Raw genomic sequence first — 15485 nt, forward strand, 5'->3', positions numbered from 1 at the left:
AAATCTGGGTTTTGGTGAATAGCGTTGACAAACTGGTCCCAAAACTCTTGCCACATGCACACGTCTCCACTGTGTTTGCTTATTGAGAGCTTGAGTAGTTTCACTGAAGGTCTGCTTGTTGTCGATCAGGTACTCGCGTCACTCAGTGGTGGGTGTACAGCTGCAGCAGAGTCCTCTTGACTTCTCTGTTACTGCAGTGCAGTCCTTTCAATCACTCTCTCCGCTCGCGTCCGCCTTAGTTAGTATTGTCTTGATATTCCAATGTTCGCTCCATGTCCGCATCGAACTCATCCAACGGAATCTCTTTCTCTATTTCTGGTTCAGTTTCTTGCATGCTTTTCTCCTTGTGCGACAACATGGCTAACAGCTCAAGCAAACGATCGCTGTTCACGGCATCCTTACTTATTTCATCTTGGATCTGTTGCAGCAGCTTTGTAACGGAAGAACGCAGGACAGTCCATTTATGTTTTAATCTTTGTAGTTACTCCGACATGTTTCTCTTTTGTCTCGGTGTCGTCGTTGCAGCTATCGGCGTAATCTCAACAAAGTTCTTTGTTTACTTCCACATCTCCCGGGTTTTGGCACCAAAAAAATGTTGAGATTCCATCTGCAACATCTATTTTTAGAAAGGAAACAGTCCAGACTTTCCTTCTTTTAGTTTTCTGTTCTTTTCTTTTACTAATAAACAAAACAAGCATGACAAAAAAGAACTGCTGCATTGTACATACTTTTAGAAGCTTCTAGATTCTTCTTCTTCTGTGGGTTCAAGACAGCATTTTCATTTTACATGAAACACAAGCGCCATCTAGTGTTCACAAAATGTCAGATATCAATGTAAATAGATTGTTTAAACCCCAAAAAATGAACTCATGCCATAAAAATAGGCTGTTTTTAAATTTATTAACTGTACCCTTTTTAATATGAAACGTTACAAATCCTTTTCTTATTTATTCAACCTGTAAATATGAACTCATTTTCTTTTAACAAATATTCAACAGCCCTTTCTCTTCAGGAGCTGCCCTTTCTTCTTTCTCCACTTCCAAAGAAGTTCAACGAATGAACTGAAATCATGTAAACCCGGTTTTTCTAATTAACACATTAGGACCTGTTTAAAAAAAAAAAAACATTCATCATCCTTGACATCAGAAAAAGTGGTGAGGGAGGGTGGATTTTTTTTTTTTTTTGTCTTAGAAACTGATACATCATTTGGTCGTCATTTGCTGGGCGAAGACGACGAAGAAGAGGAGGAAAACGTTGCCACGAACAGCGGGAGAAGAGGAAAACTAGAAGGGTGGAAATGAGAGTGGGGACTTTGAATGTTGGTAGTATGACTGGTAAAGGGAGAGAGCTGGCTGATATGATGGAGAGGAGAAAGGTAGACATATTGGGCCTCATGTATCAATGTTGCGCACTTGCGGCGTAAATTCACGGCGTAAACTTGAAATACACCAAAGTTGCCGTGACATGTATCAAGCAGTGTGTACCTGCCCATTTCTGGCGTACACCTGACGTGATCTTGATAAATGCGGCGGGTGGAAACGATCGTAATTATAATAAACACGCCCATAAATATTCAGACTCCACTTCAGACACACCCTCATTTTATGACATGGAAGCCGGGAGACGGCAATGAAAAAGAACTCCACCAATCATGACGCGTGCCAATAGAGTGTCAGAAGCGGCCGTCGTATCAATTGTTTTGTAGTATATAATCAATAAAGTGTTACAGTGGTCCCTCATTAATCGCTGGAGTTACGTTCTAAAAAATAGCCCGTAATACGCGAAACCGCAACGTAGTCAGAGTTATTTTTTACAATTATTATAGACGTTTCAAAGCTGTAAAACCCCTCACTACACAGTTTATACACTTTCTCAATCAGGCATGAACATTTTCTCACTTTTCTCTCGTGTGTAAACACTCTCAAAGTTCAAACCTTAGTAGGAAAATAAGACCAAACTGCTTTCAGGCCCAAACATTTGTTTGAGAAATAAAAATAGAACGTTTTCCTATAAATAATTATGATGGCATTTAGAACTAACGAATTAATTTTAACAATCAACGAACGAGGTAGGACACATAAGAAATTATTAATAGTGACTGACCAGTATGTCACAGATTGCGCCTCTGCGTCCTGACGCTGCGCCATTTCCCACTCACACCTCGCTGCAGGTGTCTGTTTCCGAGTGACAAACACATTTATGAGTAGTTGTTGGCGCTCTTTTCTCTTCTGGGCAACAAGATTCTTATAAACAGATACACAGAACACTGTTAAAAAAAAAAAAAAAAAAAAAAAAAAAAAAAGGCATGCAAAATTGGACTAAATACTCTGCGAGACTCCGAGGGCACGACAGGTGAACGGCATTATAGCGAGGGACCACTGTATTCTCTTTTCATATGTCAATAATTCTTGACATGTGGATATTTGCTCGCTCAATTAATAAGACACTCCTAATCTGTCAGATTTCTTTATTTTTTAAATGTATTTCTGTATTTATTTTATTGTGACAACCGAATGGAGACGACAAAACCTGATTGCAGCACGGGCGAATTAAGGGAATGACGAAACTACAGTTGTTATTATCAATTTCATAGTCTAAAACGATCACACCACATGAAGTTAAGCTCAGCGCTGCTCTGGCTCCAGGCTCGAAGTCTGGAGAAAAAGGCGAGCAGCGCTTTCTTTGCAGTCAGCGCTGTGACCACGGATCGTGCTCCATAACAATCCCGCAAAGGCGGGATTTGTATTGATTATTATGTAGTATAATCAGGAAAGTGTTATTTATGTAACATATGCATTGATTTGTATAATGGCACTGTTTATCATGTTGATCATCTTCATTTTTATGTGGATTCCAGCGCTGGTTCATTTTGGTGTATAATTTACGCCACCTCTCGACCTGGTGTATATTTTCAGCGCAGCGTACGACAACGACCACATTGATAAATGCCAAGCAGCGCAGCCGTTTTGGCGTACACCCCATATACGCTCAAATATCGCTGTACGCAACGATACATGAGGCCCATTGTGTGTGCAAGAGACCAAGTGGAAGGGAAGTAAGAGCAGGAGTATCGGCAGTGGGTAGAAGTTGTTGTACCATGGTGAGGACAGGAAGAGAAATGGTGTTGGGGTCATTTTAAAGGAAGAGTATGTTAAAGGTGTGTTGGAGGTTAAGCGAGTGTCTGACAGGGTGATGAGTGTGAAGTTGGAAATTGAAGGGGTGATGATGAATATCATCAGTGCATATGCCCCACAGGTAGGTTGTGAGATGAAGGAGAAAGAAGATTTCTGGAGTGTATTAGATGAGGTGGTGGAGAGTGTGCCCAAGCATGAAAGAGTGGTGATAGGAGCAGACTTCAATGGGCATGTTGGTGAAGGGAACAGAGGTGATGAGGAAGTAATGGGTAGATATGGTATCAAGGATAGGAATGAGGAAGGACAGATGGTAGTTGATTTTGCAAAAAGGATGGAAATGGCTGTGGTGAATACCTACTTTAAGAAAAGGGAGGAGCACAGGGTAACATATAAGAGTGGAGGAAGGTGCACACAGGTGGACTACATTCTTTATAGGAGATGCAAGCTAAAAGAAATCAGAGACTGTAAGGTGGTAGCAGGAGAGAGTGTCACTAGCCAGCATAGGATGGTTGTTTGTAGGATGACTTTAGAGGTAAAGAAGAAGCAGAGAGTGAGAGCTCAAGAAAGGATCAGATGGTGGAAGCTGAAGGAGGAAGACTGTTGTGTGAAATTTAGCGAGCAGGTGAGAGAAGCAATAGTTGGAGGGGAAGCAGTTTTGGACAACTGGAAAAGTACTGCAGATGTGGTGAGGGAGACAGCTAGGACAGTACTGGGTATGACATCTGGACAGTGGAAGGAAGACAAGGAGACTTGGTGGTGGAATGAAGAGGTCCAGGAGAGCATAAGGAGAAAGAGGTTGGCGAAAACGTTTTGGGATAGTCGGAGAGATGAAGAAAGTAGACAGGAGTCTTCTTACTTATAAGGTTTTGAATAATCAGGTCCCATCTTATCTTAGGGACCTCTTAGTACCATATCACCCCAATAGAGCGCTTCGCTCTCAGACTGCAGGCTTACTTGTAGTTCCTAGGGTTTGTAAGAGTAGAATGGGAGGCAGAGCCTTCAGCTTTCAGGCTCCTCTCCTGTGGAACCAGCTCCCAATTCAGATCAGGGAGACAGACACCCTCTCTACTTTTAAGATTAGGCTTAAAACTTTCCTTTTTGCTAAAGCTTATAGTTAGGGCTGGATCAGGTGACCCTGAACCATCCCTTAGTTATGCTGCTATAGACTTAGACTGCTGGGGGGTTCCCATGATGCACTGAGTGTTTCTTTCTCTTTTTGCTCTGTATGCACCACTCTGCATTTAATCATTAGTGATCGATCTCTGCTCCCCTCCACAGCATGTCTTTTTCCTGGTTCTCTCCCTCAGCCCCAACCAGTCCCAGCAGAAGACTGCCCCTCCCTGGGCCTGGTTCTGCTGGAGGTTTCTTCCTGTTAAAAGGGAGTTTTTCCTTCCCACTGTAGCCAAGTGCTTGCTCACAGGGGGTCGTTTTGACCGTTGGGGTTTTTACATAATTATTGTATGGCCTTGCCTTACAATATAAAGCGCCTTGGGGCAACTGTTTGTTGTGATTTGGCGCTATATAAAAAAATTGATTGATTGATTGATTTTCTTGTTTAATGCTGGCAAATTATACTGTATTTTTTGTCTTTCTGATGTCTGATCCTGTTTTTTCTCTCTGTTTGAGGTGCAGCTCCATCCAGAGATGGGTGTGGTATTTGTGCTGGAGACCCTCCTGTCCTGTGCACCAACAACATTTCCTGTATGTTCGTTTTGTGAGTTGTTTTGTAATTTGTGTCTGTATCATGGCCCAAGCAGAGGGTCACCCCTTTGAGTCTGGTCTGCTTGAGGTTTCTTCCTCAGAGGGAGTTTTTTCTTACCACTGTTGCTCTGGGGTTTAGTAAGGTTAGACCTTACTTGTGTGAAGCGCCTTGAGGCAACTCTGTTGGGATTTGGTGCTATAGAAATGAAAATAAATTGAAATTGAAATGAGGCTTGAAACGGAGGAAAAAAAGGATTTCATGCCACTTTTAACTTTCATCATAAAATCAGATTCAAATTGGATATGCACAAAGATCAGATTTTTACTGGCAGTCCAGGGACCTGGAGGGTTTTGAATGGTTCCTCAACAAACCCTTATAAATTGATCTTGTTTTTGTAACACGGTGTAGGGCCCAGGGGGAGAAGGCCCAGATTCCTGAGCAGGTTAAGATTGTGGCAGTGGATCTGCAGGCCATGGCGCCTCTGCCCGGAGTGACCCAGATCCAAGGAGACATCACCAAGGTCAGACTAGAGACTGGTGTTGATGGCTGTTCATTATCAGGCTGCTGAAAGTAGATTTGGACTTTCAGACTTTCATGCTCAAAGGTCTGAGTATTGGGGCGGAGCCTCAGTCTTTTTGTTGGTACCTTCCTGTTCTCAGGTGACCACTGCACAGGAGATAATCCGCCATTTCGAGGGTAAGCCGGCAGACCTGGTGGTGTGCGACGGCGCCCCTGACGGTGAGACATGACCTGCTTTACACTCTTCCCTCCCTGTAATGGTCCTAATGGTGTTGTGTTTCCACAGTAACTGGCCTCCATGATGTGGATGAGTATATCCAAGCTCAACTCCTATTGGCTGTGAGTACGGAGTCAGTTTGGAAGTTCCCATTATGCTTTGAACTCATGAGCTTCTGATGTCTGTTTTCAGGCTCTGAATATCACTACTCACGTTCTCAAGCCTGGAGGAACGTTTGTGGCTAAGGTAACCTTTTCTCCGTGACGTAAACGACCAGACATGGGACACACATGAAAAGACATGAACACGCAGGACGGCAGACATGATCACACATTTTACGGATGAGACCAAACACATTAACGACAGGTGCACCACAGAATCACACTGGGGCGTGGTCACATGCAAACACACAGACAAGCACACAAAGCACAGAGACGAAATGCACACAGGTAGAGAGACGCACCCGAGCACATCAAGAACACGGGAAATGCACACAGCAACACAGACAGATCCGCGCACGGGAAACACACACAGGTATCAGGTTTCAAATATGCAGTGATTAAACCATTACTTAAGAAACCTAATCTTGACCCTAGTGTATTGATAAACTATGGTCCGATATCAAATCTATCATTTTGCTCTAAAAAGTGGTGTCACGGCAGCTCGTAGACTATCTTACTGAGAATAATCTCTTTGAGCCACTTCAGTCTGCTTTTAGAAAATATCATTCCACAGAGACGGCTCTTACTAAAGTGGTGAATGATCTTCTGCTTACAATGGACTCAGACACCACTACAGTTCTGGTGCTGTTAGATCTCAGTGCTACATTTGATACAGTGGATCATCATATTCTACTTGATAGGCTGGAAAATCATTTTGGGATTACTGGGAGTGTCCTTGCATGGTTGACGTCATACTTGACCAGTACCTCACTGTGTTTTGTACAGTAACACGACCTCTAACCTTAGTGACATGAAATTTGGGGTTCCACAGGGGTCTGTCTTAGGCCCCATGCTTTTCTCCCTTTATGTAGCACCCCTTGGGCACATATTGCGGCATTTTGGGATTACCTTTCACTGCTATGCTGATGATACTCAGTTATACATGCTGATAACTGCTGGTAATCTCATCCACATAAAATCCTTAGAAGATTGCCTTGCATCAGTGAAAAGCTAGATGTCAAGCAACTTCCTACTTTTAAACTCTGATAAGATTGAAATGATGGTTCTTGGTCCAGAGAGACATCGGCATCAATTTGACCAGTTAACACTTAGCCTAGGCTCATGTGTCATACATCACACTGACAAAGTTAGGAACCTTGGGGTAATTTTTAATCCTACATTGTCCTTTGACCACATTTGAGATATTACTAGGACTGCTTTCTTCCACCTACAAAATATAATGAAGATTCGTCTCATCCTGTCTATGGCTGATGCTGAGACCCTGATCCATGTGTTTATCACTTCTAGATTGGACTACTGCAATGTTCTATTTTCTGATTTACCGCAGTCCAGCATTAGGGCTCTCCAATTGGTTTAAAGTACTGCAGCCAGACTTTTGACACAAAGCAGAACGTTTGACCACATTACACCCATTTTGGCATCTCTTCACTGGCTTCCTGTCCCAGTGAGATCAGATTTTAAGGTTCTGCCACTAGCCTATAAAATTGTTCATGGACTGGCACCTCCCTACTTAGCTGACCTAAATAAACCCTACGTACCGGCCCAGGTTTTGTGTTCTCAGGTGTAGCGCGATGGCCTTGATTAGACCTGATTAAATAAAATATATTAATCCTCTCTCAACCACAAAAACACACTGGGACAGAGACTGCGTTTCCACCCTAGTTGGGAAATTCCTAAGTCATCTGGAGATCTTCAGATAAGTTTTGGAGACATCACCCCATGGGCCAACACTACCTTCCAGAGAAAAACAAGGTTGTAATTCGTGAACTACATGACATGATAATGGCTTAACGTCAGAATCTGAGCTCCTCCAGGACAGGAGAACCCGAAACTTTTATGGTCAAACTAAGACAGGACCTCTCCTCATCCAGGGTGGGGACCCTTCCCCCACAACCAGATGGGCCATAAATTGTTCATTCTTCACAACTAACTTTTATCTTGAGTAAAACAACGAAAAGACCTTCGGTTTGAAATAAGAATTTACATCAGTATGTCTCTCATTTATATTTAAAGACTTATAATGTTGCATTTATTATTCAAACGAAATGCTTTGCATGTAGTCATTCCATTAACTGGTGTGTGTGTGTGACCTTTCTGCAGTATCTAAAATGCTGATGTTGAAGTACTCTGTTTATCCAAAGGATGTGTTTAAATGTCTCGTGATAATGTGTCCATTTGAGTGTCTTAGAACAAATAGTATTTCAAATTAATTAATGTGTTTAAATAGTTGAATCATTTCTGCCTGCTCTAAGACATGAAGTGTCTGTGAGATCACACACCCTAAATGGGCGGAGTTTGGTGACGTAAGTCTCCTTTAAAAGTTAGAACACTCTTCTCTCTGCCCTTCTGCTCTCGCTCTTCCTCTTCTGCAACTTTTTCCTCTCTTTTGCTTAACGCTTAATTCTATTTTGGGCCAAGAGCCATTGCTAAGCTAAGCTACTACGTGGCATTCATTCATTCTTTACCTTTGGGACAAACTCAAAGTTTAACCTGACGCGTTTAAGGTGCGTCAAGCTTTTGAATTTTTAAGAGAACTTCCAAGCTGAGCTTTTCAAATTAAGAGTGAATTTACAGAAAAAGCGACTTTTCCTTTTTCATTCAATTTTCAACGCTCTTATTAAAGTTTTACTTTTTCTAAAGTCACAAAGACTTTAATTTGACAGAGATTGATTAAACCAAATCGAGACTAATTAATTCATTTGAGACTGATAAATTAATGTTTAAATTATGGTACTTATGCCATATAAAAAAAGAATAAGTGGTGCCCCATTAATACTTAAATAATAAGTATTAATCCCTAAATCAATTATTTTGGTGACCCGTTATTTTGGGGCCTAATACAGTCTCATTCAATTTGGGAGTTTAATTACTTATTCACTATAACTAAATGCTACATATCAAGGGTCCCCGTAGGGAGGCCTGAATATATGTAAAGCGAAGTGTCTCCACTCAAATCACCAATAATCACTACTTTCTACATTTTATAAGTGCTCCGTGAGCGCGATTCAGTAAATTATTAATAAATTTATTCCAATAAATTTATTAATATTCATTACAGTTTTATTGGTGCCTCCGTGTGAGGTTTAACCTATGTTTGTTCCATTTTTATTGGTGCCCTATGTGGAGGCTTTATTAATATTCACTACACAGGGTGCAGGACTACTTTGTGTCCCTAGGGTGAGTAAGAAGTCTGCAGGTCACAGAGCTTTCTCTTATCGTGCCCGTTCTGTGGAATGATCTCCCTGCTTCAATAAAACAGTCAGATTCTGTGGAGACTTTCAAATCCAAACTTAAGACGCACTTCTTTTCCCTTTCTTATGGCTAACATACTGGTACAGTATGTTACTATGCTTTTTACTCTTTTAATTCATGTTATTAGTAAACGGAGCGTGCCACTTTCTCAACTTTATCTCAATTCTGGGTCTTTTAGTGAAGTTTAGGGCTAGTGGCCGGCAATCACCTTAGTATTTCTCAGTGGTGGGCACACTTCCGATAATCCAATAACAGATAATTATCGAAGATAATGTTTTCTTTATTGGATTATCTTTTTAGATAACTTTAAAAACCATTATCTGACCAATTATCTTCCGATTAATCTTTGTCCGAATAAACAAAGCTGAACAGCGACAAGCATTTTTAAAATTAGTTTAGCACTCACCTATTAAAAGTTTTGTAACAGACGCACAGCTACAACCTTTGCAAACAGAAGAGAGCCATTTGTATAAAAAGCATCATCAATCCTCTGCAGACAAAGGAGAAACAGCCCCAAAAGAAAAAAAAACCATTTCCTTTAACACCATACCAATAGGCTGGCGATATCACCTAAGTCATCCAGAGGCATATATTTTTAACTTATGGTTCAAATTTTAACCAAACAAATTTTGGACAAGTTATTTAAAATTACCATCATGTCTGAAGTTTTATTAAGTGAAAATATCAGATATATGTTTTAGTTTTAAAGTAATGTGCTAATTTTTAAGGTTTTGTGAGCACATCCTGTGACCCGCAATGCATTTTGGGTAGGATGATGTAATCTCAGTACATCACGACAGGACAAATGCATTTCAGACACTCTGTTCAGGCTCCACGGACAACAGCATTAAACTCTAGTGCCTAAAACTCTCTTGAATATATTCTCTGCGTTTATAGATGTTGGTTTTATTTGCGTTTATTAAATTCCACGCATTTTAAATGTAGCAGACAGGGATTACTGTATCTGGAATTTTGTTTTCAAGGCCTCTACTGCCATCTACTGGTCAGTAGTGTTCACTAAGAGTGTGGGAACCAGTAGATAGCAGTGTTCTATTTATTTTGACCTCAGTTATGTCAGATGATTGTCAAATCAACTTTTTGGCTTTGCAAATGGCTTTTTTTTGTGTGCAATGAATGTATACATTATACAAGTTTCACTTTTTTAATGGAATTACAACCTTATTTCTTTTTCAAATTCTCCCATTTTTTGCATCCAGCCTTATTTCCTTTAGAAATTTCCTTGACAAATAATATCAGTCTATTTATGTGGTCAGGTTATGTGTTACACATATACATGTGTGTGTATATATTTTCCAACTTATTCCCATTGATGTAACTTTTCATTTTCTGCCTGAAATCTTATTAGATGAGTGTGTCCAGGGCTCCGTTTGTTTACAAAATACACACACGTTACAGACCTTGAAATCCAACAGCAGGGATTGATATTATCCAAAGATTTATGAACATACAAATTAACGTGCTTACACTTTATCATGATTTTCTCCGTTGTGAGATATATAAAAGTGTCTTATCGTAGCGTTCGTGTGTATATGCATTATAACGCAGCGCACGAGCGACGTTACGATATGCTTCAGAACGACAACATACGCAACATGCATCCAGCAGCAGACACGCTGCTGTCATAGACAACTGCCTGTAAAGTTTTTTGGCAAGTTAGAATGTTCTAAACAGCGTAATTTGTAATGAAAGCCGCTTCATTTGTGCAGCTCTTTCGGCGCCATGTTTGTTTTTTCAGAGACAGCAGTAAGCTCCTCCTACCCCTCCAAACGGAGGGATTTGTAGCCCTTCGCCTTCCCCTCCGCCTCGCTCCAAAAAGAGAGACTCAGCCAGTGTTTAGCAGAGGCACTTTTACCCAGAATCCTTTGCAGTCTGTCTGTTACAAAACCTCAGAATTAGTGCATTATTCAACATTAAAAGATATATGTTATATTTTAACTTTGTACAAATGACATAATTGACATTAATGGAGTTATTCTATCGGTATTAATGTTATTTATAATCAAAACCATAAGTCAGCATGACTTTATTTTTCAAGACCTGCGCCTGACCGGAGCATCGTAATTGATAGAGAGTTGGTTTTATGGCTGCTCTGAGTGCCTCTGTGCTGGGAGCTCTGTAGTAAACAAGAGCTTCCAGCAGGGGCCAAATGTTGAAAGAAAAGTTTGGTCTCATTGTTGGGGTCTGTTGTTGTTTTAATATTATTATAAGCTATTAAATTTGTTCTACTACTAGTTGTAGATGTGTCAGAGGTAATATTGGAATTTATCTGTTATCGGTTATCTTTAACTTCCAAAACATTTTTGGGTGGTTTATTGTTTTATCTTTATCGAAGATAACTTTTCAGTTATCTTATTATCTGTTATCGAAGTTAATTTTTTTGGTTATCTGTGCCCACCACTGGTATTTCTTCTGTTTTTCTTGTTGTTTAATGCTGACAAATTAAACTGTATTTCTTGTCTTTCTGATGTCTGATTCTGTTTTTTCTCTCTGTTTGAGGTGCAGCTCCATCCAGAGATGGGGGTGGTATCTGTTTCTGTAACCCTCCTCTCCTGTGCAGTGACAAGATTTCCTGTATATTTGTTTTGTTAAGTGTGTCTGTATCATGGCCCAAGCAGAGGGTCACCCCTTTTGAGTCTGGTCTGCTTGAGGTTTCTTCCTCAAATCATCAGAGGGAGTTTTTTCTTACCACTGTCGCCTGTGTTCTTGCTCTGGGGGTTGGTAAGGTTAGACCTTACTTGTGTGAAGTGCCTTGAGGCAACTTTGTTGTATTTTGGCGCTATATAAATGAAAATAAATTGAAAATTGACAGGTACAGAAACACACCCGCGCACATCAGGAGCGTAGGGAGACAATCACAGACATGACTGAATTCAAGCATAGACGTCTCTACAGGCCACAACACAGATGTTCTTTCAGTCTCAGCTTTCAGCTTTAATTCAGAAATGTCACATTAACAATTTAGGAAGGACAGACATTTTTATGAACAGCCCCCCCAATTTCAAAGACCAAAAGTATTTAGACACTTAACATCTGGATTATTGTGAATAGGAATCATCACTTTCCCAGACAGTTTCCATCAGAAGCAAACACACAAGATGAGCTTCAGTCAGTCTGTTTGTGCTGCTGAAGCTGGTGAGTGATAGTGAAGCTGCAGTGCTCTGTGGGACATAGTTGTCAAGGTGACCGTCTCCTGTGTGTGCAGATCTTTCGGGGGAAGGATGTGACGCTGCTGTACTCTCAGCTGAAGATCTTCTTCAGCAGTGTGACCTGTGCTAAACCTCGCAGCAGCAGAAACTCCAGCATTGGTCAGCTCGTGCTTTCATCCATGGGAGGACTGTCTCATCAGGAGTCCCGTTTGAATTTCATTTAGTCTCATCTGTCAGATTGCCTCACTGTCACCACATATTGTGCACACATTCCAGAGAGCCCAAAATTGACATATTAAGGACTCATCAACTCTAATGGACCTTAGACCAGGGCCCATATCCATGAAGTCCTCTCAAAGAGCTCCTAACTTAGCCTAAGAGAGATCCGGGAGGTGTCTGAGAGCAACTCTGAGCAAGGAGGAGACAGAAACTCCCATCTTTGTGAGGAGGCGGGGTTGATCCCGTTGCTTGATATGATGCAGTCCTCTAAGGGCTGTGGTTGGTTGTTGCGGAAAGGGGAGGAGAAATAAAAAACAAATGCTCTCTGCGCTCCTGTTTATGAATGGACAGTAAAATCAACCAATCGTATAACCTGAACTGCATTAAGACGTGTAATTTTGAAAATAATTTAATGTCATGATGATGAAACTCAGCAAAACTAAATGAATTGTTACACAGCTTGAAAATGTTTGAACAGACCTCATTCACACACTGATTGTCTATAAAAAGGATGTGTGTGTGATTTTATTAAGTACATAATATATTTGTAAATATGCTAAAAATACACAGATGACACAAGAATGTGAAAACAATTAATTCCATTGTGGTAATAATAACAATGATAATAGTATCAGCTGAGTTTTGGCTGCCGACATCACTTACTCTGATATTAATAATTGTATAAATCTATAGAGTTTAGAATAGAATGCCATTTATTGTCATAGAAAATATACAGACATTGGTGGGAGCTTCTCCTGTGTCAGTGCAAACAGATGAAGTAAAAAAAACAAAAGGTATAAATAGTTATAAGTATAAAATCCTACAGGACAGTGCAATGAAAATCTTTATGTATAAATATAAGAATATACTCGTACAACCCCAATTCCAGTGAAGTTGGGATGTTGTGTGAAATGTAAATATACAGAATACAATGATTTTCAAATCCTCTTCAACCTATATTCAATTGAATATACCACAAAGACAAGTTATTTAATGTTCAAAATGATAAACTTTATTTTTGTGCAAATATTTGCTCATTTTGAAATGGATGCCTGTAACACGTTTAAAAAAAGCTGGGACAGTGGTATGTTTACCGCTGTCCCAAACACTCAGTAAGTGTTTGGGAACTGAGAACACTCATGATTGGGTATAAAAGGAGCATCCCCAAAAGTCTCAGTCGTTCACAAGCAAAGATGGGGTGAGGATCACCACTTTGTGAACAACTGCATGAAGAAATAGTCCAACAGTTTAAGAACAATGTTTCTCAACCTTCAATTGCAAGGAATTTAGGTATTCCATCATCTACAGTTCATAATGTAATCAGAAGATTCAAAGAATCTGGAGAACTTTCTACACGTAAGCAGTAAGGCTGAAGACCAACATTGAATGCCTGTGACCTTCGATCCCTCAGGCGGCACTGCATTAAAACTGACATCATTGTGTAAAGGATCTTACCGCGTGGGCTCAGGAACACTTCAGAAAACCATTGTCAGTTAACACAGTTCGTCACTACATCTACAAGTGCAAGTTAAAACATCAACAACATCCAGAAACACTGCCGCCTTCTCAGAACCCGAGCTCATTTGAAATGGACAGACACAAAGTGGAAAAGTGTGCTGTGGTCTGATGAGTCCACATTTCAAATTGTTTTTGGAAATCATGGATGTCATGTCCTCTGGACAAAAGAGGAAAAAGACCATCCAGATTGTTACCAGTGCAAAGTTCAAAAGCCAGCATCTGCGATGGTATGGGGGTGTGTTAGTGCCCATGGCATGGACAACTTACACATCTGTGATGGCACCATCAATGCTGAAAGGTACATCCAGGTTTTGGAGCAACACATGCTGCCATCCAAGCAACGTCTTTTTCAGGGACGTCCCTGCTTATTTCAGCAAGACAATGCCAAGACACATTCTGCAGTGTTACAACAGCGTGGCTTCGTAGTAAAAGAGTGCGGGTACTAGACTGGCCTGCCTGCAGTCCAGACCTGTCGCCCATTGAAAATGTGTGGCGCATTATGAAGCGCAAAATACGACAACGGAGACCCCGGACTTTTGAACAACTGAAGTCGTACATCAAGCAAGAATGGGAAAGAATTCCACCTACAAAGCTTCAACAATTAGTGTCCTCAGTTCCCAAACACTTAATGAGTGTTGTTAGAAGGAAAGGTGATGTAACACAGTAGGAAACATACCACTGTCCCAGCTTTTTGAAACATGTTGCAGGCATCCATTTCAAAATGACTCTGTTTATCAGTTTAGGACAACTTTATCTAAATTCTGGGTCTTTTAGTGAAGCTTAGGGCTATTGGCCGGTGATCACCTTAGTATTTCCTGTTTTTCTTGTTGTTTATTGCTGACAAATTATACTGTATTTCTTGTCTTTCTGATGCCTGATTCTGTTTTTTTTTTTCTCTCTGTTTAAGGTGCAGCTCCATCCAGAGATGGGTGTGGTATTTGTGCTGGAGACCCTCCTGTCCTGTGCACCAACAGCATTTCCTGTATATTCGTTTTGTGAATTGTTATGTAATTTGTGTCTGTATCATGGCCCAAGCAGAGGGTCACCCCTTTGAGTCTGGTCTGCTTGGGGTTTCTTCCTCAGAGGGAGTTTTTCTTACCACTGTTACTCTGGGGGTCGGTAAGGTTAGACCTTACTTGTGTGAAGCACCTTGAGGAAACTCTGTTTGGTGATGTGGTGCTATATAAATAAAAATAAATTGAAATGAATTTGAACTCCTGTGACGCTGCCACTGCCAAACTGCGCTGGCTTCTGCCTTTCCTTTGGACCACAGTGATGGTGTGGACAGGGGGGATCTGCTGACAATGACAATGCATGTTCAACAGCGGATATTCCATATTAGCCTTCCCAGGCTTTGTAGCTCCACTGGAGAGGACACTCGAGTGTCATCGCAAGATGCTGGCACAACACGAGAAGTGGCAGTTTCTGGTTATAAGCTCATGTTTGGCGAAGGAAACGAGCACCAGGGGTCACTTCTATTGGTGGGAGAGATCATCGCATCTCATTAGACAGCTGCCGCCCGCCTCAAGCCGGGCAGCCCCCAGCAAGTAAGGTGCTGTCTCACCATGGCCTACT

The 15485-nt window shown here is 40.9% G+C and overlaps 1 protein-coding gene across 3 annotated transcripts in view; it reads left to right on the forward strand.

Moving 5' to 3' along the window:
• ftsj1 (FtsJ RNA 2'-O-methyltransferase 1) overlaps positions 1–15485 on the forward strand; it is a 70912-nt gene that overhangs the window by 16606 nt on the left and 38821 nt on the right. For all 3 annotated transcript variants that reach the window (XM_034177354.1, XM_034177355.1, XM_034177353.1), the window contains exons 4-8: positions 5245–5356; positions 5496–5574; positions 5642–5694; positions 5765–5818; positions 12230–12332. In XM_034177354.1, coding sequence (XP_034033245.1) covers positions 5245–5356; positions 5496–5574; positions 5642–5694; positions 5765–5818; positions 12230–12332 — 401 coding nt within the window. The remainder of the gene's footprint in view (positions 1–5244; positions 5357–5495; positions 5575–5641; positions 5695–5764; positions 5819–12229; positions 12333–15485) is intronic.

The sequence above is a fragment of the Thalassophryne amazonica genome, chromosome 8, assembly GCF_902500255.1.
Source record: "Thalassophryne amazonica chromosome 8, fThaAma1.1, whole genome shotgun sequence".
Lineage (NCBI taxonomy): Eukaryota > Metazoa > Chordata > Actinopteri > Batrachoidiformes > Batrachoididae > Thalassophryne > Thalassophryne amazonica.